General features: G+C 42.4%; 1 protein-coding gene across 1 annotated transcript in view; it reads right to left on the bottom strand.

The window, feature by feature from the left end:
• The window catches only part of LOC115827604 (calcium/calmodulin-dependent protein kinase type II subunit beta-like), a 48,997-nt gene that overhangs the window by 17,682 nt on the left and 4,492 nt on the right, over positions 1 to 26,823 (bottom strand). Inside the window, exons 2-13 of the mRNA XM_030791490.1 lie at positions 26,644 to 26,738; positions 18,539 to 18,598; positions 18,183 to 18,237; positions 17,424 to 17,489; positions 14,046 to 14,118; positions 5,957 to 6,059; positions 5,620 to 5,703; positions 5,155 to 5,249; positions 4,643 to 4,765; positions 3,615 to 3,698; positions 3,196 to 3,238; positions 1,997 to 2,092 (exon numbers count right to left, since the gene is read on the bottom strand). Of these exons, the coding sequence (XP_030647350.1) occupies positions 1,997 to 2,092; positions 3,196 to 3,238; positions 3,615 to 3,698; positions 4,643 to 4,765; positions 5,155 to 5,249; positions 5,620 to 5,703; positions 5,957 to 6,059; positions 14,046 to 14,118; positions 17,424 to 17,489; positions 18,183 to 18,237; positions 18,539 to 18,598; positions 26,644 to 26,738 (977 nt within the window). The remainder of the gene's footprint in view (positions 1 to 1,996; positions 2,093 to 3,195; positions 3,239 to 3,614; positions 3,699 to 4,642; positions 4,766 to 5,154; positions 5,250 to 5,619; positions 5,704 to 5,956; positions 6,060 to 14,045; positions 14,119 to 17,423; positions 17,490 to 18,182; positions 18,238 to 18,538; positions 18,599 to 26,643; positions 26,739 to 26,823) is intronic.

Genomic DNA, 26,823 nt, shown 5'->3' with positions numbered 1-26,823 from the left:
TCAGAACCTGTATGCCAGTAAGGTATACAACCTGTCCAAAAGTCACATAGACAGAACAACACAATCAATATATTGTTCTTTGTTGGTCTAACTGTTAAGAAAAGTGTACCGTGACTTTTGGTAGAATAGTGTGGCATACAGATATGCAAGTGAGGCCAGTTGGAGTGGAAAAGTCATTTCCATTTGAGACGCATGGTGTATGAGCTGGGAGAAAGACAGTCTCACCCAGCGAAGCAGTACCCAAGAGATCGATTCTGTTATCTACAAAACCAGGAGAAAGGGACTCCTTACCTCACCATGGTTAGAGAGCGCAAGAGAGAAGGGAATGAAAGAAAGGAAGGAAAAAAGAAAGAAGGAGGAGAAAAGACGAAGGGGAAAAAAGAACAGGTCAGAGAACGTCACATTAATTGAGTGTGTTGCTCTAAAGATAGAACCTGCTGAGGAAGAAGAGGTCTTCACAAGACAGATGAAGGCTAGGGGGTTCTTGCACAGCTCTCTCTCTCTCTCTCTTTTTGCCAAAGCCTCTGTCTTTCCCTCAGCAGGGTCCAGAGACATTCAGAGAGAGAGAGGCAGTGCTCACTGCAGCATCAATATTTGATTGCTGACATGCAGAGGCAGCATCACAAATGAGAGCGCCCCCCCCCCTCCTTTTCCAAACGCAGCATCAGAGTTCTAAATTCTAGTCTCCGTGGTTACCACAGTAGCTCCAGAACACCAGTGTATTCTGATGTCTAAAAAGGTGACTTATTGATATACTCATTACTTAAAGACCAGCTAATCAGCATGACCTACTGATGAACAGTAGTTCTGTATTTGTGAAAATTAGTCACATGCTGAAGCAGTTTGTGTTAATCAAAGCAGTGCAATTGTCAGTTGAAATCTACTGTGAATGTCATTTCATTTTAGTCAGCAAAATGAAATGATGTCAAATATATTTGTGTGCCCTGGATAAACTCCCAGAAAGAGGCTACAAATGCCCAGACTTGGGGCGCATTATCTGACAGTGCTATTTAAAAAGCTACTCTCATTTTACATTTAACTTTACAGAAATTCATTCTGTATCACAGATGTTCATATCTACAGGAAAAAGTTAGAATTCTAATGTAAATCACATCCTAATACTGTCTCTGCCCACGTTTTACCTGTAACTGAACCCCCAAACCTTAAACATGAAGAAGAATACAGCAGGTCATTATAGGCTTTCACCATGCACAGTTTTGTCAGCTCCCCCCGTTAGAGAACATGCACTAATCCAGTCACCCATGCAGCATTCAGCAGAGCAGCAGGCAGGCCAAACCATCTCTGGAAAATAGGAGGGGGGGGAACTTCACAGTCCAACACCCAAAGAAAGAAGACAGAAAGAGGAAAGTTCTGGGATAGAGAGGCAAAGAGGAGAGAGAGGAGAAACCTGGTGGAAAGGATGAATAGAGAAGATGAATAAAGGAAAGATGCAGAAGACGAATAAAGAAGGAAGCAGGGATGGGGCAAGAAGAAAAGGACAGATTAAGATCAGAAATGGAATGAAGTGAAGAAGAAAAAAGAAGAAGAAAAGAAAAACAGAGGGACAGAGAGAACAATATAAGCATGCATGCAGATCAACCATGCATGCTTCCTATGAGCTGCAGCGCTGTGGAGAGAAAATGGAGAACGTAATGAAAGCATGAAAAGGATGAAAATGATGACTGACAGAGTTGACCAATGAGGCATGAGTTGGAACAGCAGAGATATGGCTAAAATGAGAAAAAGAATGGAGCTGTGAGATGGAGAGGGTGAGAGAAAGAGAGACAGAAATAAAGAGAGAGTGAGGGGAAAAGGGGGATGAAGTGAAAGAGAAAGGGGTGAGTGTGATTCGTCTTTGCCCATGAATATCACATGCTTTGCGCCCCATGCAGAGTGGAATTGTGGGCAGGGGAGAGAGAGAGAGAGAGAGAGAGAGAGAGAGAGAGAGCGAAGAGGACAGAAAGAAGGTCCCTTGGCCGGGTTACGACATGGCTACCTTGTTCCACCAGCCCTGCAGTAGTTCCTGCTGCTGCAGCTACAGCAGCAGCAGCGGCAGTCACTGTAGCCGGAGCAGTGGTCTGCCTGCTGCCCACTGCCAATCAGACAACAACACACACATCAGAGAGAGAGAGGGAGAGAGAGAGAGAGCGAGAGAGAGAGAGAATTTGGGAGGGTGAGAGAGAGGCAGAGAGAGGGAGAGGAAGAAGGGTGGAAAAAGAACCATTCATTAGTCTGACAAGGAAGGAGTGAAAAGTAAAGAATCTAGAGTTTAATGAGAGAAACACCATTAGGCAGACTTTTTGATTTTCACTTATGAAGTTTGAAGATCTTGCTGTGCTCTGCAAGTGTTACCTGCAGCAATAGGGGAAAGACTTACATAAAGTACATACATTAGACAACCTTCCCTGCACAGAACAATAACCACCACTTGACACAACTGAAACTGTGTCTTTTTTGTGAAACGGTCATGTTCCAAGAAAAGCGGCCTCAATAATGGAGATCATTTCATGACAACAGAAATTCTATCCACATTTCTCCCAGTCTGCTTTATCCAGAGGACATCCATACAGCTACAAACATGAACCACACAAACCATACAAATGGGCACTTACACACCAGATATTACTGTCAGTTAGTTCAACATTCAGTCAGCTATACACCTTTAAAACCTTAGACACCTTTAAAACAAACCATACCTAAATACACACACACACACACGCACACACACACTCAGATTCACTACATACAAACACTACAGAAATGATACCACATCAGACTTTGAACACAGTTACCATGCCAACACATCCAACACACACACACACACACACACACACATACGTACACACACACATACATACACACAAACACCACAACCCTCTTTCTGCCATCACAAAGGCAGAGAGAGAGAGGGAGGAAAAAAGTAAGACAAATCCAAAACAAAGACAAATCCAAACTCAAGACATCTGTCTATCAGGGAAAAACGACACGTTCGATCTGGACTGGTCTGACACCCATTTATCACCTTCACTGAACCAGTGCTTCCAGTGTAAAGTGGAGTGCACTGGTCCAGTTGATGGCTTTGGGAGCAGGCTGAAATGGCAGGCTCTGGGAGTGTCTCAGAGCGCTGTGCATCTGTGGGTGTGTTATAGAGACAGACAGCTGGAGCTGGAGCTGGAGCTGCAGCAAAGCGCTTACCAGAAAAGTTTCGTGACACCAGCATGGTGGTGAGGATAGCACCCTACAGAGAGGAGGAGAGGGGAGAACAATGATTAACAGATACTTAATAAAGGTCAAAAGAAAGGACTATGAACAGTGAAACACTAAAACATTAGGTAAACTGTTGCTTGTAAATTAGCTTATTCTGGGTCTTAAAAGGGTTTTTTGTCTCTGATCAGGTTGAGTGGCTGGAACATGATAAGCGTGGGCAAAGTGTCAACAATGACTGACAGCACAGTTGACCAATGAGGTGCAGGTGGCTTCACAAGTATGAAGACATCCTATACTGTATGTGTGAGGTGTGTGTTTGGTGTGTGTGGTCAAGGTCATGTTGTGTGTCTAAGTTGAGTTCTTTAGTAAGTGTGTGTGTCTTTGTGTGTATGTGTGTCTGAACAGACCTTGAGTTTCCTCCTGGCATTGAACTTCTTCAGGCATTCCACTGTCTCCTGTCTGTGCATCATTGAGGCCACGGTGGAGCGTTGCTAGGAGACGGAAGAGTGAGACAGACACATGCTCATACACTCACACTCTCCTAGAGACATACTGTTTCTATGGGCACAATGTGTACTCAAATGAACCAGTTCTATTTTTTGGATAAAATTCCAAAATTTATTTGGGTGTATCAAATGTGGATTCACATGTAGTTTAAGAGAGGTTTGGGAACTTGTATTGTGTATGTGTGTCTATACATCTGTGTGTGTGTGTGTGTGTGTGTGTGTGTGTGTGTGTGTGTGTGTGTGTACTTGTGTGTGTGCCAGTTTGCATATGCATGAGTGGGTGTGCACATACACATTCTTTATGGCCGTGATTTTGTGTGTATGCAAGCATGTATGTAGTACTCATGGGTGCTTCAGGGTCTCCTGTGTATTTTGTGTTTGTGCGTGTGTGGGAATGCGTGCGAGTGTGTGAGACAGAGAGAGACAGAGAGTGAGAGAGAGTGTTTGTGTATGTGTGTGTGTGTGAGTGTGTGTGTGTGTGAGTGTGTGTGTGTGTGTGTGTGTGTGTGTGTGTGTATGTGTGGTCTACTTGCACAGGAGTCAGAGTGAGTCAGTGACTGAGGGTGCGCGTGTGCACGTGTGTGTGTGTGTGTGTGTGTGTGTGAGCGCACGTGTGTGTGTGTATGAATGTGTGCGTGCGTGTTGTCTATATGCACAGGAGTCAGAGTGAGTCAGTGATTTGAGTCTGTGTTTGTGTGTGTGTTTGTGTATGTGTGTGTGTATGTGTGTGTGTATGTGTGTGTGTATGTGTGTGTGTGTGTGTGTGTGTGTGTGTGTATGTGTGGTCTACATGCACAGGTGTCAGAGTGAGTCAATGACTGAATCTGTCTGTGTGTGTGTGTGTGTATGTGTGGTCTACATGCACAGGTGTCAGAGTGAGTCAATGACTGAATCTGTGTGTGTGTGTGTGTGTGTGTGTGAACACTTACGCAGACCCATGGGTGTTTCAGAGCCTCCTGAGCAGTAATTCTCTTGGCTGGGTTGATGGTTAGCATCTGGTTAATAAGGTTCTTGGCTTCAGGGGTGACTGTGTCCCACTCTGGAGATGGAAACTTCCGGAAGAGGAGAACAAATTTTATAGCCAATTAATACAGCAAGGGAGAAAGAGAAATGAGACCTGACCACAGTAGCCAATTATTAACTGCCTAATTGTAGTGAGCAGAAACTTATAAATAGTTTATTTTTATAAAGTGATGACAGTAGACACTTTACATAATAATATAATGATTGTAAATATCAAATAAGAAGTGATTGTACTTTAAATAGTAGTGTGGGTAGGAAATATTTGGCTTAAAAAAAGAGCAGAAATGGAAAGCCAGTCTTAGCCAGGAACAAACTTTGAATAAAAGAACAAAAGTAAGACAGCGAGAAAGAGACAAGCAGGAGAGGAAAAAGTGAAGGATGAAAGAAGAAAAGAGAAATGTAGGTGGGTTGTACTCACGTCATAGGCTCCTGCTTTGATCTGTTGATACAGTTTGTGTTGATCTTCATCCCAGAATGGAGGATAGCCAACCAACAGGATGTACAGAATCACACCTAGATCACAGAGATACAACATATCCTTCTCTCTCTCTCTCTCTCAGGCTCTCATATTCTGTCTCTTGTCATTTATTAACTGTATGTATGTGTGTGTGGAGTGTGTGTGTGTGTGTGTGTGTGAGTGGAGGAAACTGAGTTTGATCATTCATGTATGAATGAGAAAGGAATGCATGTCTTCTGAGTGTGAGAGTGTCTGTGTGCATGCTTGTGTGTGTATATATATGTGTGTGTATGTATATATGTTTGTTTGTGTGTGTGTGTGTGTGTGTGTGTGTGTATTTACACATGTGTGTGAGAGTGTGTGTGTGTGCGTGTGTGTGCGTGTGAGTGCACGTGTGTATGCGTGCATGCGTGCACGTGTGTTTACCACAAGCCCAGATGTCCACAGGTTTGCCATATGCCTCCTTCCTTAGAACCTCAGGTGACAGATATCCTGGTGTTCCCGCAAATCCTGAAAACACACGCACATACACAAATACACACACATACACTTTGCTTCTTTGACTGACTAAGCCTACACAGTATAATGCTACTTCAATGATATACCCCAGTACCAATGTTATGACTCATATCCGTGTAGCTCTTACTGACTCACCTATTTCCACTTACACTGGCACTACTCTAACACTGCACTTATATTCATCCACATTGTTCCCACCAAGGCCCATAATGTCCTGAGTTAGCGACAAGCTATGGCTACGTACCAAACCAGGCTTGCTGGTCTCCCTGCACTTCAATGGCCAGGCCAAAGTCAGCTAGTTTGACAGCTGCGTTCTTGCATTTGCTGGCCAAAAGCAGGTTCTCAGGCTACAGGAGGAAAATGGAGGCCATTTTAGTTAAATAGTTTTAATACACAAGGACTTCCACCCACATAAATAGACATACATACATACATACACACACACACAAGCACGAGTGTGCACACACACATTTACTAAACACACATTGCTTCTAGGCAAAGTACACATGCAAGAAGCAGCATAGATCTATAAAGGCGCACACACACACACACATACACACACACACACACACACACACACACACACAAAGCTGTATGCATAACAATAACCAGACAGATATGCCTCCACCAAAATAAGCTTATGGATCAGCATGAGCCTGCTATATAATGTTACACCCCACTCCCAACCACACACGCACACACACGCACACACACACAATGAATGCTACAAAGCATCAGGATCATCAAGTGGTGACATTTCTCTTGCGATTGTGTTTTGTGGGGTCTGCTGCAGACGAGGAACAGAATGAGTGGTCTTTGTGTGAACAGATCCACATTACAATCGTTATTTGAGCTGGCCGCTGCATGCGGCTGAATAAGACTCAGAAGGCATTCTTTGCCTATACTGACAGAGAGTTGAGTGTGACTGTGTGTGTTGGCCCAGATTAGCAAGGCTCATTACTCTGTGTCAGCGAGGGAGGCTAATAATGTGTTATCCCCCAAGGACACGCACACGCACACACACTCTCCTTTACAATAACCTAACACCTCCTACTCAGTGTGCAGGGACAAGCTGTTAACACAGTAGAGTCTCTGCCTCATACACACACGCACACACACACATACACACCCAGAGACACACACCTGTGCTAGCACAAATACCCATGCACACAAACATACACAAAAAACGTGCACTTCTACAGTTTGCCGTTTGGTACAAAGGTACCAATGCGGGGCCACAGTGATGTTCTTCTTTCTTTGTGTAGCTTTCTCTGCATTGCAGAGGCTTGTGTCACACCAATACGCCTTCATCTTTTTCTCTCCTTTCTTATTGTGTCAGTCTTTCCCCCTCTCTCTTTCACCCTCCCACTTACTCACTCTCTCTCTCTCTCTTCCTCTCTCTGTCTCTCTCTCTCTCTCTCTCCCTCATGCTGCATTGCCATAGATACCATTATGATGCAACATACTCATTCCAATTCCATGTGAAAATTCCAAACACTGAAACTCAACATTCCACTGGCTCTCATGTAAGTTTCCATGGCTCCCACTGTGACATCACCATCCTCTCAAACAGCCTATTCTAGCACTTCTTCACCTTGTGTCATCTCTCTCTGTGTAGTTCAGTCATACGGACATGGCTTAAGTCTGTTTCAAAGAGGTGAAAAGCTTCATTTGCCAACTCTGCAGCACAGAGGAAGGCAATTATCTAATCCAAGACTTAAGGCAGGAAAGTGGGTGGAATTTTGATGAATCCTACAGCTTCCTCCTCTGAGATACGGTGGAGATTTACAGAATTGCTAAGTCTAACAGCATGTGGTATCTATGCTAAACTGACACTATCAATGTTCAGATTCATGTCCAATGCTCCTTGTTATGCTAATACTTAAACCACACACAGACAGCCTCTGCGTACACACACATGCACACGAATACTGCAATGCAACACGTACAAACGCTGACACTCCAAAGCTTGGAACATAGCAGTTCCAAACACAAACTGCTACACCCTCCCCTTAAACCATCCATTCAACACACACACCTCTGTAGCCACAAACCCAAACCGTTCTCTCCATGCAGAGAGATGTTCAAGCCAGTTTACCAAGCAAGTTAGGTGGCTCAAGCAATACTGTGAGAGAGAGAGGTGTTAGTTTGAGTGGTTAGTGGTGTGTGTGTGTGTGTGTGTGTGTCTGGGCCTGAGACATTCCTGACAAGCCTGCCCTCGCATTCCTTCTGTGAGGGGAATGAGGGATCGGAGTCCTCCATTCAAAAGGGCACTCCAATTTAAGCAGACATCGATAGCGTGAAATCAGAGCACTCGTCCGGTTGAGAGAGAGAGCGAGAGAGAGAGGGAGAGGGAGAGGGAGAGAGAGAGAGAGAGAGAGAGAGAGAGAGAGTGCAGGGACAATCACTAGACATGGGTTCAGTTATAACGTCGGACCAATGATGTTCAACTTGTATGCCCAGTAGGCGATTTGTTGGGGGATGAGGGGGGACGGCATCCCCCTTGTTAGCAAAATAACCAAAATACAACCCCTTTGTTAACCTGCCATCTCCCTTTATATTTTACAGAGCAGTGTCAGTGACCCTTGGGCCATCCCCCCTGTTAATAAAATAAACCGCCTACTGAGTGCACCTATATCAATGATTTTAGGGAGTGCTCTGGGAAGGTCTTCATTTTAATAACATGTCAGGTACAGGTGTGTCTATGTCTATGTTTGCTCTGTGTGTGCCTTCCTGTGTTTGTGTGCATGTATGCGTGTGTTCATTTGTGTGTTTGCATGTGTGTGTGTGTGTGATTGAATGAATGCTAAAATATGACTGATCATAACTTAATATCAGTAATCCTTGCCATAAACTGAATGATGAAGTGGATGCAATTGTAAATCACTGTTTCAGTTTCAACAAGGAGATATGCATAATTTCCGTAGGAAAGCAAAGAAAGAGACTATTTCTGTTCACACCTGAGAACTCCTAGTCAGAGTACTAGAGCACCCTGGAACACCGTGTTTCCACTGAGACCTGATATCCACCTTTTGAATTCAGTCTACTTTTGACCTATTTTGTGCTCGTCTGCAAAGCACACATTCGCCCATGGATATTGTCATCCACTGAATAAAGAGCTCCGTAATTATAAAAACAGTTCTTTGTGAGAACTCCACACGGGGATTCACTCCAAAACAGACAAATCATCAAATAGAATAATGCAGGCATCAAGATCTCATGCTCACACAAGACAGGACATCAAACGGCCCACAAGCACAACACTACAGACACACTCAAGGGCTTTTAAAGGAGTTTGGGGCTCTGCGGCTACACTGAGAGTTTACTACTGCTCTGTGTGGCAAGGCTGACCGAATCCAGTCCTGCGGAGCTAGAAGTCCGGCTGGTTTTCATTTCAGACAACCCCTATGGTTTCATCTTGGCTGAGAAGTGAACACACCTGCCTCCCCGGGTAAAACCAAAAACCTGATTAAGAGGTGAGAGCAAAAAACCAGCAGGAGTTTGGTGCTCCAGGGCCAGGCTTGTTCAACCCTGCAGTGCATCGTCCTTCACAAGAATTCACTAGAAGACTCATAAGACGCTAATCCTTAGAGCATGAACAATTCCTGAGGACTTTTACATTAATACAGGAAAACTGTTTAGCTGGGCAACTCAATTACATTCATGTTTTAGCTCATGGCAAAAACTAGAATCCTTTTTAATGCATTAGTCAAGACATATACGAATGGGTCAAGACAAACGCTTGCATGCTCAACAGCGTCAGATATATGCTGACGTCAGTTAGGTGGAAAAAAAAAACCCAACAACTTAATATCTCAGAAGCACATGGGGGTCAAAGGCCAAATGTCAAAGAGATGCAGTGAGAGGACATCCGAGTGCACTCAAACCTGGGTTTGAAGGCTGGCCTGCGTTTTTGCAAGCGAGCGCACCAATGGACCTGCTGCCTACCCTGCCAACAGAGCCCTACAACCAGCCACCTGGGCTTGGGAGGGGAATTATGGGAACTCAGTGTCATCAGAATGCAGACAGAACCCATGAATACTTAAAGGGCTTAATAAATAATCGATCTGATATCTGGTTGATTGACTAAAAAACCATAAGTTACAATTATTTTTTCAGCATATAACACTGGTAAATAAGATAAATTTCACTGAACCATTGTTGACCCCTTCTCTTTTTTGTTAGATTGGTGTAATCTTACCTGACCTGTTACGATAGACGACCAGACAGGACACTTACTCAGTGCAGGAATCACTGCGTGAACATTTTCAAAGCAATAAGCGACTGCAAAGTTAAAGGAAGTTCGATGCGTTTTTTCATTAAAACAACCTGCTAATCAGAGTAACTGCTACTATTTCACGCAGTGATAGCCACAGCTCCCAGTTCTGTAAACAGACACACACACAGGCCACATGTCCGCAAACAAAGACACGTGCACACACACGCGCACACACACAACGACATGTTCCACTACACAACAAACGAGGAAAGGAACAGCAACACGACACCTGTCACTCACCTTCAGGTCTCGGTGCACCACGCCCATTTGATGGCAGTGAAGCACCGCCTCCAGGATCTGCTGGATGCAATGACTGCATGCAAACACCAGGGGTCAGCAGGTTAGTCTGAGCAGCGCCACAATCCCGTGCACAAGCAAAGGTAGGCAATGTGGGTTTTGGGGTGGTGGGATAGTTGGCTAGGGAAGGGGGTGTGGTTGGGGAGAAGGGTGAAGGTGTTGGGCACAAACTCCTACCTCCTCCCCACCTGACATGAAATCACAACAAATGACCAATCACAAAACAACACTGGATCTAATTCTCCACACCTGTGCTATGTCACCTCTGCAGTCACTTAACAATGGCCAGTTGGAGTGCTAACGATCGCTAAGATTTTGTGTGAGTGGACCCAAATCACAGACTGTAATAAACTCTGAACAGCCAGAAGAAGGTTACTGTTCAGTGCGATGTTGTTATTCAGTACTAAAGCTATTTAATCCCATAGCTGTTTGTTGCTTTGCGGAGCTGTTCATTACTAAAGCTGTTCCTTGTTATATAGTGCTGCTCACTGCTAAAGCTGTTCACTGCTAAAGCTGTTTATTGCTGTATGGAGCCGTTTATTGCTAAAATCGTTCCTTGTTATGCAGAGCTGTTCACTGCTGAGACTGTTCACTGTTGTTACAACATACATACTGTCTACTTCATTACCACTCAATGCTAAAACCATCTTTACCATTCACTGGTGTTTAGCACTCTTTCCCAGCGCTTGATGATAAAACACTCTTCAATGTTAATGCAGGATCTTGATGACTGATGCTGATAATCTACTATTAAATGCTAAGTCTGCTATGTGCTGTATAAAGCTAACACTGTTCACTGTTCTCCAACGCTAATATTCTTTGCTGCTCTAATCAGTGGATGGAATGAGGAGGCAGGACTCAGTGCTTGCAGGGTGGTGGTGGCGGCAATTCATTCTCATCACAGTCTCAATCCCGTTCATTAGATTACTGTATCCTTTTACATTTAAGTAAAGACAGTCCTAGCCACTCAAAAACTACAACCTATTCAGTGAGCAAAAACAGAACTACAGGAGAGGTGATACAAGAGCCTTTCACAGGTAAAAAATATAAAATAAGTGAAAACATTAAGCAACATCCCGGTTAGCTTTTCTGTGATCCTCTATCATCAACAACATATCTACAGTTACAAACACTAAATATTCAAAACAGACTGAAGTATGGAAATGAATCTGGCATATATCTGTGTATGTCTAAGTAAATATATATAGATATATGGCTTTAAGACACAATGCAAGCAATGTTTGTTTTTTGGGGTTTTTTTCTTGTGGTCTTGCATGTGTCCCAATGTCATTAGCTATAGCACCGCAGACACATCCATACTGCCTGAGGGAGAAGAGAGCACATGTTATCATGCACGCACACGTGTTCCCTGTGGTTGTAGGGTTTCTGGAGTAGCAGGGAGTAAGACGGTGTGTTTTTAGGGGGGAGCAGTGATGAGCTAAGGAGCGGAGAAGGGGAAGAAGCACCAGACAGGGACCAAATTAAAGTAACTTCCCCAATGACAACACAGTAGAGGTCACAGAGCTGAGAGAGCTGCCACACCTTAATGCCATAGAATTCACAGGAAATGGTGGTTTGATTATTTATGTATGGTTGTGTATGAAGCAGACATATATTGTGTTATCAGGGCAATGAGAAACTTACTGAACTAGTAAAATTGTACTATTTAAGAATATATTTAAAATGATATATTCTGGTAATTCTACATTATTGTATATTCTAGGGTTATATTCTAAGAGTGATGAAGTAATCTTGTATGCGGTGTGACAGTTGGCAGAGGCATACAGTAGAAGGAGAGAGAGAGAGAGAGTGAGAGAGAGAGAGAAAAGCGAGAGAGTCTGTATTGATGTGCTCTCACTGGCATGGCTGTAAAGTTCAGAGCTATAAATTAGAGACCCACGTCTTTTTTTAAAGGTCTCCCAATGAATAAATACTGAACAGGTCACACACACGACTGTCTCACAGAGTGTGTGCATGTATGTGTGAGTGTGTGTGTGTGTGTGTCTACCCATGTGAATGGTGAGTGTTAACAGTGCACTAATTTGCTAGTGTTAACACTTGAGAGCGAATCTATGTGTGTCCCTGTGTGTGTGTGTGTGTGTGTGTGTGTGTGTGTGTGTGTGTGTGTGTGTGTGTGTGAATGTGTGTGTGTATGAGTGTGTGTGTGTCAGTATGTTTGACTGTTCCAGCGAGTGTGAGTATTTGAGGACATGTGAGAGTGTGTACAAGCGTGTGTATGTGTGAATGAAATGTGGCCATGCTAGTGTGTGTTTATAAATGTTTGTGTGTGTGTGTGTGTGTGTGAGAGAGAGAGAGAGACACACACACACTCTTCACCTCCCCCACTGTCAGCTGTTCAGCTCTTTGACCTGATGGGTGTCGAGGGTTTGGCTGGATGGGTGGGGGGGTTTGGGGTAGGGGCGGAGGTTAGAATAGGATCACAACAAATGTTTCTGCGGCTGACACATGAGCCACCTTACTGCTACTCGCTCAAAACAATTACAGCCGCAGTACAGCTGTTTCAGATTAAAGCCCTCACACACTCAGGAAACCACAAAACCATTTTTATTTAATCCTCTAGCATGCACCTACTTTTTTTTCTCAATAAACTATAAAAATAAAAGCTCTACATTAAAACAAAACTCAGAATCATTTTCAAACTTCAGAGAATCGGTGTAAACAGTATTTCACACTGTGTGTATGTGTGTGTGTGTGTTTTCTAATTTGCAGTCCACTATTTTCCTCTCGCATATGATGTCAGGTATCAACAACTGACTGGACCATCATTAAAGTCTTATTTATTTATTTATTTACTCTGAAGCTAATGGCATGACTGATATGTTAATATGAGTTTGCTTCCTTTCGGAGGGCCGTGTCTCAGCACAGAAACACTGTACAGATGAATTATATATTAGAATTATAAGGCCAGCACTTCGTGCACACAGCTGTGGATTATTTAAAATGACAGCCGTGCGATTCCATGTGGCTGAGACAGAGAGTGGAGCGGAACGCTACTCTCCCATTCTGTCTCCCCGAGGTAGTATCATACAAAGTAACACACTACCAGTGTCACCTGCCTGATCAATTATTCAACAGCTAGGTAGGGGGCAAGACCCACCCATTACGCATAATATACTGTCTGTTGGTGGAGCCTATGTGTGATCCTGTTTTTTTTTAAATACCAGATTCTAATCATTTGCATACAAACTGGTGTGTCTATGAAAAACTGTGTCACTAACATAATTAAGAGACTTGATGGAACAAATTTTAAGAGGTAAGTATAATCTTCCCTTTGAGAATGAAGAAGTTTATGTTCAAACTCACAAATGAATTTGCAAGAGATGTATAATTAAGGGTCAGTCATAAAAGAGTAGAACAAAATCAATTCAAACAAGGTGAGTAATAACAGAGAAATAGAGACAAAAAAAGAACCAGAAAAACAATCTCGATATGTCTGTTTGGACAGTTACACATTATGATGTGTGTGTGTGTGTGAATGCTGTGTTTATGTGAGACAGAGGGAGAGAGGATGTATACAGGGTGAGAAGGGTTAAGGGAAGGGACTTGGCAACCCTGTGAAGGGACAGTCAATGCATAAAAGGGAATAAACTCATGATGCTGCCAGCAAAGACAAACAGGCCAACAGACAAACAGATGCACATGGACACACTGTCAGACAGACAGACAGACAGACAGACAGAGTGCAAGCAGAGGTTAAAACCAGACAGAACTGGTACGAGCTGCCCTACATACTAACCTTCAGGTCTCTGTGGACAATGTCGTGTTGGTGAATATGATTGACACTGTCTAGAATCTGATGAATACAGTGACTGTGAATACAAAACGGAAAAAAGGAACAGAGGGAGGGTGGGAGGACAGAGGGGATGGAGGGATGGTGGAGAAAGAGAGAAGAGTGTAAGAAGGAGATGTGTGGGAGAGAAGACATAGGAATGAGAAAAATGGTGAAGTGAACATCGGTGAAGATGAAGGGATGAGGGAAAATGAAATGTGGAAGAGGGGAAGAAAAACGAGTCAAAGAGGTTAGAGGAGAAGTTCAGTCATTATGGAGAAATGGAGCGGGGTGAGAGAGAGAGAGAGAGAGAGAGAGAGAGAGGAGAGAGAAGGGAGAGATGAGTGCAGTGAAGGGTGAGGAGACAAAACCATTTAAACATGATGAGACACAAGACTAGCAACAACATCACAGCAAGACATGCTCATTACACTGAGAGAGAAAGAGAGAGAGAGAGAGAGAGGGAGAGAGAGAAAGAGAGATAGCGAGAGGTGGGGGAAGAGAGGTGAAAGGAGAGAAAAGGAGAAAGAATGATATGGTAAAATACATGAGAGTGAGAGAGCCAATGATGAAGTAGAAGAGGGAAAAAATGTAGCATACACCACAAACGGCAGCCTTATGTGTCTGTGTGTGTGTGTGTGTGTGTGAGAGAGAGAGAGCAAGAGAGAGAGAGAGGGAGAGAGAGAGAGAAACTGAATCTGAACATGTATGAATGTATGTAGCAGTGCACAGTGTGAGTCCATGTGTGTCAACGCATATGTGAATTGACTGTGTGTGTGAGTGTGTGTGTGTGTGTGTGAGAGAGAGAGAGAAAGAGAGAGAGAGGGAAAACATAAACATACATGAGTGTATGTGGCAGTGCAGAGTGTGTGCATGTCTGTTGGTAGATTGTGTGTGCATGCATGTCTGTGTGTGTGTGCGTGCGTGCATGTGTGTGTGTGTGTGTGCGTGCGTGCGTGCATGTGTGTGTGTGTGTGTGTGTGTGTGTGCGTGCGTGCGTGCGTGCATGTGTGTGGTGAGAGGGTTAAATGTGCAGGATGTGTGACTAATAGCCTGGCACAGCGACTGCCTGCAGGATCCACACCCACACACTGTCTACTCACACACGTGCACGCGCACACACGCACACACACACACACACACACACACACATTCTACTAACGCACACTCAGTCTACTGAGTGGGAGGACATTTAGAGATCTGTTAAAAATTCACACTCACACGTGCACACATATGTATGTTACATGTAACACATAATAAAAACACGAACAACAGATATGAAACAAAGAGGAAAGGAATGTGTAGCTATTCTGTGTGTGTGTTTGTGTGTGTGTGTGTTTAAAGACGATTTTAGACGCTTTCACTCACTTACACTCACTTACACTCACACACACACAAGAACTGATTATACCTCTTAATTCTGCTGTAAAAACACATAAAATGAAATGAGTAACTCATTTCTCCACTACCACAGTGAGGGTCACTCAGTCTATTAACTGAGTGTTTATGAAACAAAATCAGCCTTAGACCCATAACTATCTGAGTTAACTATCTACACAAGTTAATACTAACTACTGTTTTGCATTGCTCTGAATGGGATACAGTTTTATTCAGTGCATACTAATGCAACTGTATCTTTATGTATGTGATTGTACAACCATTATCTTCGAAATGTGTTTTGTGTCTCTTAGCATGTGCTTTGATTGTAAACCCTTAATATAGTAGAAACCGACAGAACTGAAAGATGACTAATGTAAGAGTGTTTAAGTACTGCAACAAATGATAGTATTGCCTCAGCTTGTTTTAGCTTGACAGTAGAGAAAACAATAACACAAAACAGTCCTAACCTTGAAGAGTATGATAAGAGATTCTGATGTGAAAGTGAAAAAGGCACCAATGAAAACTGAAAGCTTTTGTATTGTGAAATGAATTGTGCATTTTTTTAATCTAGCACTAAGCATTAGCAATAATGTCTTGCTGAGGAACACCAGAGTGATGTGACAGAGAGAGAGAGAGAGAGACAGAGGCAGAGGACCTGCAAAACGCAGAGAGCCAAAAGAGAGACAGAACCACAGTGAGAACAGTAGCAAGACAATAAAGTGTGAGAGAGAGAGCAAGCAAAAGATGGAGGAATAAAGAGAGAAACAGAGAAAGATGGAGAGAGAGAAAGGAAGACAGAGAGAAAAGAAGAGAAATGGACAGAAAGAATAAGAGAAAGACTGAGAAAGGGTGAGAGAGAGAGAGAGAGAGAGAGAGCGCGCTCTAATTATGCTGGCTAATTAAAGCCCTACTTTCTGTGTTTCTCAGTGGCAGCCGGGAGCCAGCTCTGGTCTGGGTGACACTTGAGGACGAAGTGTGCGTGTGCGCGTGTGTGTGTGCATGTGTGTGTGTGCGTGTGTGTGTGTGCGTGTGTATGTGTAATAAGTGTACAACTGAGTGTTTGTGTTTAAGGGGGATATGCAGGTGTCTACAGGAGGCATAACACAGAGGTTGCTGGATAATGGAGGTAGAGGAGCCTCTGTGACTTGTACGTGTCTCTGGATGAAAGCTGGCAAGATGCAATCTATATACACACTACGCCAGACTCTTAATAAGGACAGTGTTTAGATAAGAATTGGAACAAACACACACACACACACACAAGCACTTAATAATAGACTACTGTGACAGTAATGCATGAGTGATGAGTTAAGAGTCCTGTGTTGATCACAGAGTGTTCTTGTTTGTGTCTATGTGTTGTGTGTGTGTGTGTGTGTGTGTGTGTGATAGAGAGAGAGAGATGTGACAAAGATGAAGAGAGTGTTTAAAGGACAAAAGAGGAAAACACAAAGACATACAGAAAGGGTGTGTGTGTATGTGTGTCTATGTGTGTGTGTTTGAGGCACAGAGAGAGTGGAGACAGGATGTTGTCCCTTTCCTAATGTCAATCATCTGATCTACACCTTAATGTGACTGAACCAAAACTCCAGCATACAAAGTGCAGAATGACTCACCAAGCAACATTTAGACCACCATTAACATTGATCTAAATAATTAAAAACAGAACTCAAAACACAAAGAACCTGGCCCGTCCTTTTAACTAAAGCATAGTTTGTTCTACTCTGTTTGTGTGTGTGTGTGTGTTTGAAACCTGTGTTCAGCCTTAAAGAGTTCCCAGTAAATGTACTAAAAGAAATGAAAAGAGAAACTATGGCTGAGAGGCCTGATGGTGAGATGAATATGATTGCTCAGGGTGAGAAAGAGGGAGAGAGGGATGAGCGGAAGGGAGGGAGGGAAAGAAAAGAGGGGAACAGAGAAAAGACAGGAAGAAACAGTAAGGTGAAAGAGAGAAGATACGGAGCTCACCTGGCATCAGCTTCACTGTAATACTCTCTGGCTACAATGTCTTCAAACAGCTCTCCTCCAGTGACTCTGAAAGAGACAGACAGTCCAAAAATGAACAGGAATCTCATCCAAGCCAGGAGAAGACCTGCCCCCTCCCGAAAAAAGTCTCACACACACACATACACACACACACACGCTGTGAATCCATGGTAACATAAGCCCATCCCCACAAATCTAGAGGAGTAAGAATACTGATAAGTGCATGGAAGCTCTGGACCAGGGAGACTGCTGTAGAGAAGAGAACAATTCCATATAGTTTGGGGAGATGAACCGGGATCATTGGGGTCTGAACCCCCTTAGGGTGATGATAATATTGAGCTATAGGCTTAAGACTAGCTTGGGCCTACACAGTGTTCACTGTCTATTTGTGCAAAGCAAATTATCTACTGTGAGCCAAAATGTTTCCACTATCGTTGACTCACACTCTCTGATTTCAAAGTCAATGTTTGAACTGGGAATTTCTGAAATGGAACTAGATTCCAGAAGGGGTTATAGGTTATACAAACCAGACCACGACACACAACATAAAGGTCATGATTGAAATTCAGCAAACAATGAAAACATTTTAAGAGGGTTATCATCATCCAAAAACAGCGCTGATGTAGACTGGAAGAAAAAAAAGAGAGAGAACAAAAACAACTGTAATCTCACACGGACATGAGGAACCGTGTGGGAATTCAGTCACGCCTGTTTAGATTGGCAACATATACAGACACTTACAAGTCAAACAGCAAGTAATGAAATCCTTCCTCTGATATACTGTCATGAAGTCGGACTGGGAAGGAAAAAGACGGAGAGAATTAATGCAGACAGAAAAAAGGAATAATCTGACTATTAAGCCTGTATAATTAAGACATGAGAGATGGCTTGAGCTGGCTAAACATGATAAAACACTAGAAAATCCCAAATAAATCTGTCACAAAAAAAAATAGTGCTTCATCATTACTATCATTGATAGAAAGGACAGAATGTGTTCGTATTTGATGAAGAATCTATACCTAGAACTGTTATTAAGAAAAATAATAATGCATAATATATACTAATATAGTATGTAACAGGCATGTGAGCAGAATTACCAATATTGGGATGCTTCAGAAGCCGACAGATTCGAGCTTCACGTTCCAGCTTCTGATGATCTGGACAAGAGAGAGAAAGAGAGAGAGAGAGAGAGAGAGAGAGAGAGAGAGGGGGGAGAGAGAGAGAGAGAGAGCATTATTTGGTGCATCAGTAGCGATCTGGATCTCTTTTTTTTTCCTGAAGAGACAGGGATTACAGGTCTAGACTCCAGATCCTCCAGCTTAACTGTGTTTGTCTCACATTAATAACCACACAGGGAAACGAACCATTGACCTGAATCAACCACAAATTAATTATCAACTTCAGAAAGAGTTATAACTTTCATTTTCATTACATCGCTCGAAGGATTAGCTTTTTAAAGGCACATACACACACATCTACATGCACACGAACACGCACATTGTCACGAACACACTCCCAAAACACACTTGCATGTGCGTGAACGCACACACACACACACACACACACACACACACAATCTTATGCGTAAATCATGAGGACAGTATTAATGATGGGTGAAAGAAAAGAATGGCAAAGAAAATGGGGGGAGCATGGTGAAAAGAGAGAGGAAATGAAAGACAGAGAGCACTGAAACCCTTCAGACGCTCTCCATTCTAAAGGATGAGCATGCTGATGGTAGCTCTCCTGCTGCTATTTCTCCATGGCAACGGCATTTATTCCCACAGAGCTCACTCTCACCCCTACTGCTGATCTCTGCTCTCCGCGCTTCATGTAAGATTGACCAAAAATTTACATTGATTTAAATATGATCCACCCACCTGGAATCAACTGTAAGTGTGGCCTGCTGCAAGCAGCCCTAAAGGTCCATTAGGGTTCAGCAGAGCCAGAACCATGCTTAAATACTGCTGGTGGTTTGGCAAGAGTGGCAGTTCTTAATTTAGCTAATTCCACTAATTCCACCGGAGTTACTGTACTAAAAATTTTGGCATGAAAGTGAGAGGTTCCAGACGTGATTCTGAAGTGAGAACTGCAATAAACTGACATTGATCACTGTCAGTTTATTACGCAATTACAGTCTAACCTAATACAGTCTGAACAGTAACGTCAACCTGTATCAATATATCAATGCATCAACAAAACACAATAGCTCTGCACCACTTTGGTATGAAAACATTATGTGTCTGTTACATAGACATTAAATCGTAATGGACGTTTCTGTAATGCTTCCGTAACAGTTTCATTTAATGATTCTGAATAAGGGAATACAGACTGCTTAATACAGAGGATTTACACAAATTGTGTGCTATGCAGTATGTGTTCGTGCGTGTGTTCGTGTGTGTGTGTGTGTGTGTGTGTGTGTGTGTGTGTGTGTGTGCACGTGCCGTACTGTGCAGTAAATAAGAAATGAAGGAGAGAAGAGGGAGGGATGGAACCCTGGGGGGATGGAGGGAGAGAGAGAGAGAGAGAGAGAGAGAGAGAGAGTGAGCAAGTAGAAGAGTGCGCTGGGTGAGTAGATCCACAGAAACAGCATTACTGCTTCAGCCTACAGGTCCACAAAGCATGAACGGATCTTAGTGTGCTTGTGTGTGTGTGTGTGTGTGTGTGTGTGTGCACGTGCGCGCGTGTGTGTAAGAGAGACAGAGAAAGAAAGACATGGAACAAGAGAGATTGAGAGTTACAAGAGGGAAAGCGAGAGAGAAAAACAGAGCAAATGAAAACAAGTGAGAGTATGAAAAAGTGTGTGTGTGTGTGTGTGTGTGTGTGTGTGTGTGTGTGTGTGTGTGTGAGTGTGAGAGGATTTCACATATGATTCATCTGCATCTCCAAAAGGAGAGTGAGAAAGAGACAGACTGATGGATCACTGCCCTAATGCCAGCGTGAAATATCTAAAGGTATTCTGGGAGAAATAACTACCCCCAATAATAATGCTCAACAAAAATACTTTAAAAAATACAACAGTACTGAGAGATACATATCAACCAATCAGGAGGCCAGAATCAAATGGAATGTTGGGGATCTGTGGCATCACAGAGAGACCATGCCAAATTGGCTACAGTCTGAGAAAAACATATCTGTCCAATTTATTCAATGTGAACAGGTGGAAACTGCCATTAACACTGTAACAAAGAAGGCTCTCCAAGTGAAGCAGCATTGCTGACGGAAAGCAAATTTCATATGTTATGCCCACAGCAACACAATCTAGGAAAGATATGTTATATCTTTCTTTTGTAATCTACACGTTTTTCACTGTTGGAATTAGTGCTTTTTGAGGAAACTGCATTTAAACCCCTTTAAAAAAAACTCTTTAGTGTATATTTTGGGCCTCTGTTCAGTATGAAAAATGCTGTTTAAACAACATATGCTCTGACTCATTTAATCTCATTAATGTCTTTACCTGTTCAAGGCAGAGCACATTACATAACTAGACGACAAAAATAACCTCAGTGAGACTCCTCTTCCAAAAATGAAAATGAAAAAAAAAAAAAATGCATCATGTTATCCAGCAAGCTGTGCTTGTGTGTGAATCCAGGTCAACACATCACTGCATTGCAGTCACCTGTAGACCTTTCCAGTAAATGCCATTGTTAACGTCCCACGACTGCAGCACTTTTCTCTCTCTCTTTCTTTCTCTCTTTCTTTTAATTAAAGAGCACATGCCACAGCACTACTTCAGACACTCTCTATTTGTTCAATTCTTTTGACATTGTTTCATATTTCTTTATTTATTGTGTGTGTGTGTGTGTGTGTGTGTGATGTTTGTTGTTTGTTTGTTTGTTTGTTTTCCTTTCTGTTTTTTACATTTCATATTATGTGTTCACATCTCTTTTGTTGTTGTTACTTTTCAGTAGATTTTTGTATGGGCAGTTTTTGGCTACTCTATGATACCTGAGTAACATTGCTTGACCTCATATGACCTCATGTCATGAACTCATTGGGCACTTTGATTGGCTCTCTGTAAATTACTTGAAGCCACACCCCCAGGATGTGCCCTCATTTGACTGGCTCAGTGTTGCATTGGAGTCATCTCATTGGTTGCCCCCTCATGGTTCAGCTGCTGGACATTCCCCACATTGTGAACATGTTAGCGACGCCATTGCAACACATGAACACCAGAAACATGATACACAAACAATCGACACCACACGTAACCATGGAAACATAACATTGACTAAATTAATTAGCGCAGTGGCCACCGAGATAGTTTCTCAAAACATGTAGCCTATTCTGAACAGTCAAAAAAATTTCAGCTAGCCTACGTATCTCTGATCAGACAGCCTGGCTAAATTTCCTGTTAGTGTTACTGTCGCTGGTACTGTCAAAAACAAACTACTCAGATAAAATTCACTGTTTCAAGCTGTTAAGTGTATAACTACGGACTAGGAGCAACAAAAAAGGTAAAGAATAACAAAGAAGTGTATTAACTATGTCTCTTTGCAACAACTTTCTTTGTTCACCAATGTCATACCCTTTCTAAATTCATATCACAACAAAAGGGACAAGTGAAGAAAAGGATACCAGGAAACATGGAGCTTGTAACACTCAGGTTTTTAGCTAGACTTCTGAGCTAATAGCATTTTAGTGCTAGTAAATGTACTAGTGTCCATAGCAAAGGTTAGGATAGTTAGAGTTGATATGGGTGACTTTGGGGTAACCTTGCTGTGCGGGTGAGTGCACTGAGCTGTTTTTAAGACAGCACTGAGAGGGTCAAGGCCATCTCACTCTTTTTCTGTCTGTCTCTTTTGCTGTCTTTCTCTCTCTCTCTCTCTCTCTCTCTCTCAGTCAGATGAGAGTCCCGTGCTTCAGGCATTGCCATGCGCGTGCGTGCACACACACACACACACACACACACGCACACACACACACGCACACACACACACACACACACACACTACAGCCTCCTAAGTCCCTGGACTGCCTTTAGTGTGGCCCCCTTTCACCATATTTCCTTCTTTTACACTTTTTACAGAGATGGCTAAATCCTGTCTCAGAGGGCCAAAGTCCCGCTGCTGTTCTTTGCAACCAACAACACATGATCCGTCATTGACTGAAGAGAGCACTCACCTGTTTCTCAGCTAAAAATCAGCCTCTGATTAAGAAGTAAGAACAAAAAGCAGCAGGCCTTTGGGCTTCAAGGACTGGATTTGGGCACCTCTGCTCTCTCTCTCTCTCTCACTCACTTTCGCTCTTTCTTTAGCTCTCTGCCTTCTTCTGTCTAAAGCTCTCTCGCTCTTGATACCTTTCTCTCTTGTCTTTCTGTCAAATACATTCTTGATCGCCATTCCTCTATGAATCATTTAAAAACTGTCTTTTTTTTGTCATACAAAGCCCTTGCTCCCTCTCTGTCTACCATCCCACTCTCTGTCAGTCAGTTTATGTTCTTTTTCTGCTGCCAGACTCAAACACATTTTTATGAGGATTCATGCCCAGAGCGACTGCTGGCAGAGAAGATACATCAGATATGGGTCCAAGGCATGCTTCTCCAAGTTTGAATAAACTCTCAAGTCTCTACCTTCAAATCTCTGATCAAATTCTCCACTAAAAATGGAAAAGACTTGACTCCCACCCACTTTTACAGCATTTACCTCAAGTCATGTGACAAGTCACAAATACTGAATTTAGGCTTTGAACTTCTCCTGACCGAGGAAACTGATTCAAGTCAAGACTCAAGAATAAGACATGAGTGTGGAGTACACATCCCTGAAACACACACAATTTGCACATCTGCACAGCCAATCAACCTATGCCATGAGATCCTATCACCTCAAATGTGCCCCTAATGACAACAACAAAAAACTACCTGTTCTTTTCAGAGCCAGAGAGAGAGTTTCTGGGGGCAGGGAGGTGGTGTTTGAATGGCTCATTCTGGATGTTTCAGCAGGTTGGCGATGCCATGGTTTCATCACATTACTGAGATCATAAGAGGAATTTTACCTCCTCAGACTGTCAGATCACAATCACATACCAAATGTACTTGCCCGTGTTTCTCACGAGACGAAGACAAATTACCCACCCACACCCACCTACTCCCACTAACACCCCTTTAAAAATCAGCACACAAGAAAGATATCACACATTCTACATTCTTATCAAAACAAAGATAATTCTAACAAACTTATCATCATTTATTATGTAACAGACATAATGTGTTCCTCTTCAAACCAGTCTGCATATTCACATGCATGTACTTTATGACTACGATTGGGATAAATTAAAAAATGCATTTCAAATTTCAAGAACATTTCGTTTGCAAGGATGTCACTGATTTTGCATTTTGTGATTTCTGGTGCTTGATGTCAGTGTAGGCTTGGGATGCAACAGTACGTGATATGTTGTCGAAACCATTCAGTGCACCCCCTACGGTTCAATACACACACAAGCTGGAGAAGAGAGGGGAAACTTAAAACAAATATTCTCTCAGCTCCAACTCCAAAGGAGTATTAGGGCTACATTGAGAAAAAAAGTCATAATATTTCGAGAAAAAAAATCATAATATTACGAGAATAAAATCTTTCAGAGGAAAAAACCCATAATTTTTAGAAAAATATATTACTAACAACCAACAGAGCAGGCGAGAGGACGGTAAATGGCAGAAACCTATACTGAAGTATAACTTCACTAGATGCTCCACGTTCCTCATTTTAACGCAGGTGGCAGGCTGCTCTTCTGATATTTCCCCTCTAAAATAACACGTAGCCTAAAATTACGACTTTATTCTCGTAATATTATGACTTTTTTCTTGCAAAAGTACAACTTTGTTCTCATGATATTATGACCTTATTGTTGAAATATCAGACTTTTTTTTCCCTCAGTGTAGCCTTAATACTCTTGTCATACACATCTGCCATGTGGGAACATTTTGGATTCAGTGTTCAATACAATGAGAAGGGCAAGAAGACCAAAGTACAGTATGCAAGCATTGCCTTGCCACTGTCAGTCTAGTCAGTCAGAATGCCATTTTTCTGAATGGAAAGTTTTATGTCTGTAGGCAAAATAAAGAGTTCATTGTACAGGGTAATGTGTTTTCTTTCTTTTTTTATTTAAATATAAAGATACCTAAACCATACCGTTACTGTGGCCCAAAAATCGTAATGTACCAAACCAAACCATGGGCCCACTGGACCGCTGCATCCCCAGCATAGGCACAATAATCTGCACAAACTAACATCATCAGATCAAGAAATGTGAGACCAGATTATACCTAAAAACTGCCTCTGCAAAACCATATGCTTTAAAATCTGACACAATATATGATCCTGTCGGCATACTCTTTGAGTCTTTATCTATCCATCTATCCACTTATCTTTCTGTCTTAACACACAAGTGTCTATCTCTATATTTATCTACCCTAACAATCACGTATCTGTCTATCTTCCTATCCATATATTTATTTGTCTTCTCATAAGAGTTGAACTAAAGGTGAATATAAGTGGGTTTTCTCCAGAGTATTCACACTGAGAGTGAAAACGTATTACAGCAGTACGAGGCAACGCGGACAGAGCCTGTTTCCCTCCTCATCTAGGACAAATGTGACTCATATTCCCAATCCAAATTTATTCTCGTCTCTGCACATTGGAGACTGCCCAGCCGCTGCGGGCACCCACGCACAGACCTAACCAAACGGAGAACATAGCAGAAATCCAACCCAAAAGGAATCCAAACTGGCTCTCTGGCCAAACCATTTAACTACAGCTCAATATTGAAAAGTCTGATCTGGCTTTAGGCTGGATAAAGCAAGTATTTCAAGGCAATCTGCAGGCCTCATTCAGTCAAATCCCTCATTAAAACCACTATGGAGACCAGTAAATATTTAGCACAATACAACTCTCTCAAAAGTGAACCTTTTCCCAGGGCATTATTTTATCTGACCAAGACTAAACCAACCTTCTTCTTTTGCTGCATTTTTGTTGTTGTTGTTGTTTTGGCTGGGGTTGTTTCCTTTGGTTAATCAGTAAAGAAGTAGTAAAGGATTTTAAAATATGCCACGAACATGCTTGGACAGGCACAATATATATCCGAAGTGTGTGATATGTTGTGAATGCTGCTAAGGAAGAATTTCTCAACATTTTTTGAATATTTTGCCAAAAACAAAGTATTCATGTCTGCATTAAGGACCATGTCATAACAACAAGAAAAAAGAAAGTAACCATAACACCACTGTTTTGTAATAAGCAAGGCTGTCATTTCAGGGGCCATTTTGTCACTTAATTACCTGTTGAGAATGTGTTGGGTTTTTTTTCCCCAGAGAATCATATTTTTATAGGATTATGCACAATATATATGACATTACCCTAACAGCACGGCACTACAACAGGTTCAAAAATAATCCAATGAAATGTGGTAGCTTACATCAGTGAGACAGCTGAAAACGATTAATAGTGGTAGCATAACAAAAGAGAATTTCATCTCAAAAATGGATAGGGCAAAGGATAGGGCACTATTTAAAGAGTCTCAACAAAACAAAGCAATGTACTCTTTGAATCTGAATGGTATTTTCAAAAAACCTGTTTGTGAAGCAGGCAGCTACATTGTGTGGACCGCTGGTAATCAAATCCGTGTTGAAAATTACAGTTACACCAAAGAACAATATCAGCACGAAGAACAGCGATCTGAACGAGCGAGAGGGTCAAGAGTTCCTCACCACCTGACAGAGCAACCAAAGAGCCTCCGTTACAGGGGAAGTACATGTGTAAGAGTGTGTGTGTGTGTGTGTGTCTGTGTGTGTGAGAGAGAGTGAGAGAGAGGGAGAGAGAGAGAGAGAGAGAGAGAGAGAGAGAGAGAGAGAAAGCGCATCTACGAGTAGTAGGATCCTCCAAAAGACACACAGTACAGGAGTTACAGACAAGTAGTCTAGAATCTGCCTTGTCACCATGGTATTTGGCCTTGACTCTGACGGCAGCCATACCCCATGTACATGTATGGAATGCTTTGAGAATACTCATTAGCACGTTGTAGAATTTGGCCAAAACAAACAATGGAACATACAGTAGAAATGTCAACACCCACTGTTGTATGGCATGGAAAATTTTATACTGTCATCACTGGTAATGTGAAACATCAGCCGTTTTTATCAACTACATTTGACCTACAGCTTCCCAAGGTCAGTCAAACACACTGGAAGAAGCTAGACACGGTAGGAACTTACCTCTTGCTGACAGTTTTTTGGTGTTGATAATTTTGGCAGCATACTCTTGTCCAGTGCACAGCTTCACACATCTGCGCACAACGGAAAATGCTCCCCTATAAGACAAGGGAAAACAAACTTAAGATGAAACAGACAAGCACCAAAATATCTCTGTTCGCAGACATTCCAATCTTGACCATT

Source organism: Chanos chanos, chromosome 14 (assembly GCF_902362185.1).
Source record: "Chanos chanos chromosome 14, fChaCha1.1, whole genome shotgun sequence".
Classification (NCBI taxonomy): Eukaryota; Metazoa; Chordata; class Actinopteri; order Gonorynchiformes; family Chanidae; genus Chanos; species Chanos chanos.
Note: the sequence above shows the minus strand (reverse complement) of the source record. Positions and strands in the feature narration are given on the sequence as shown.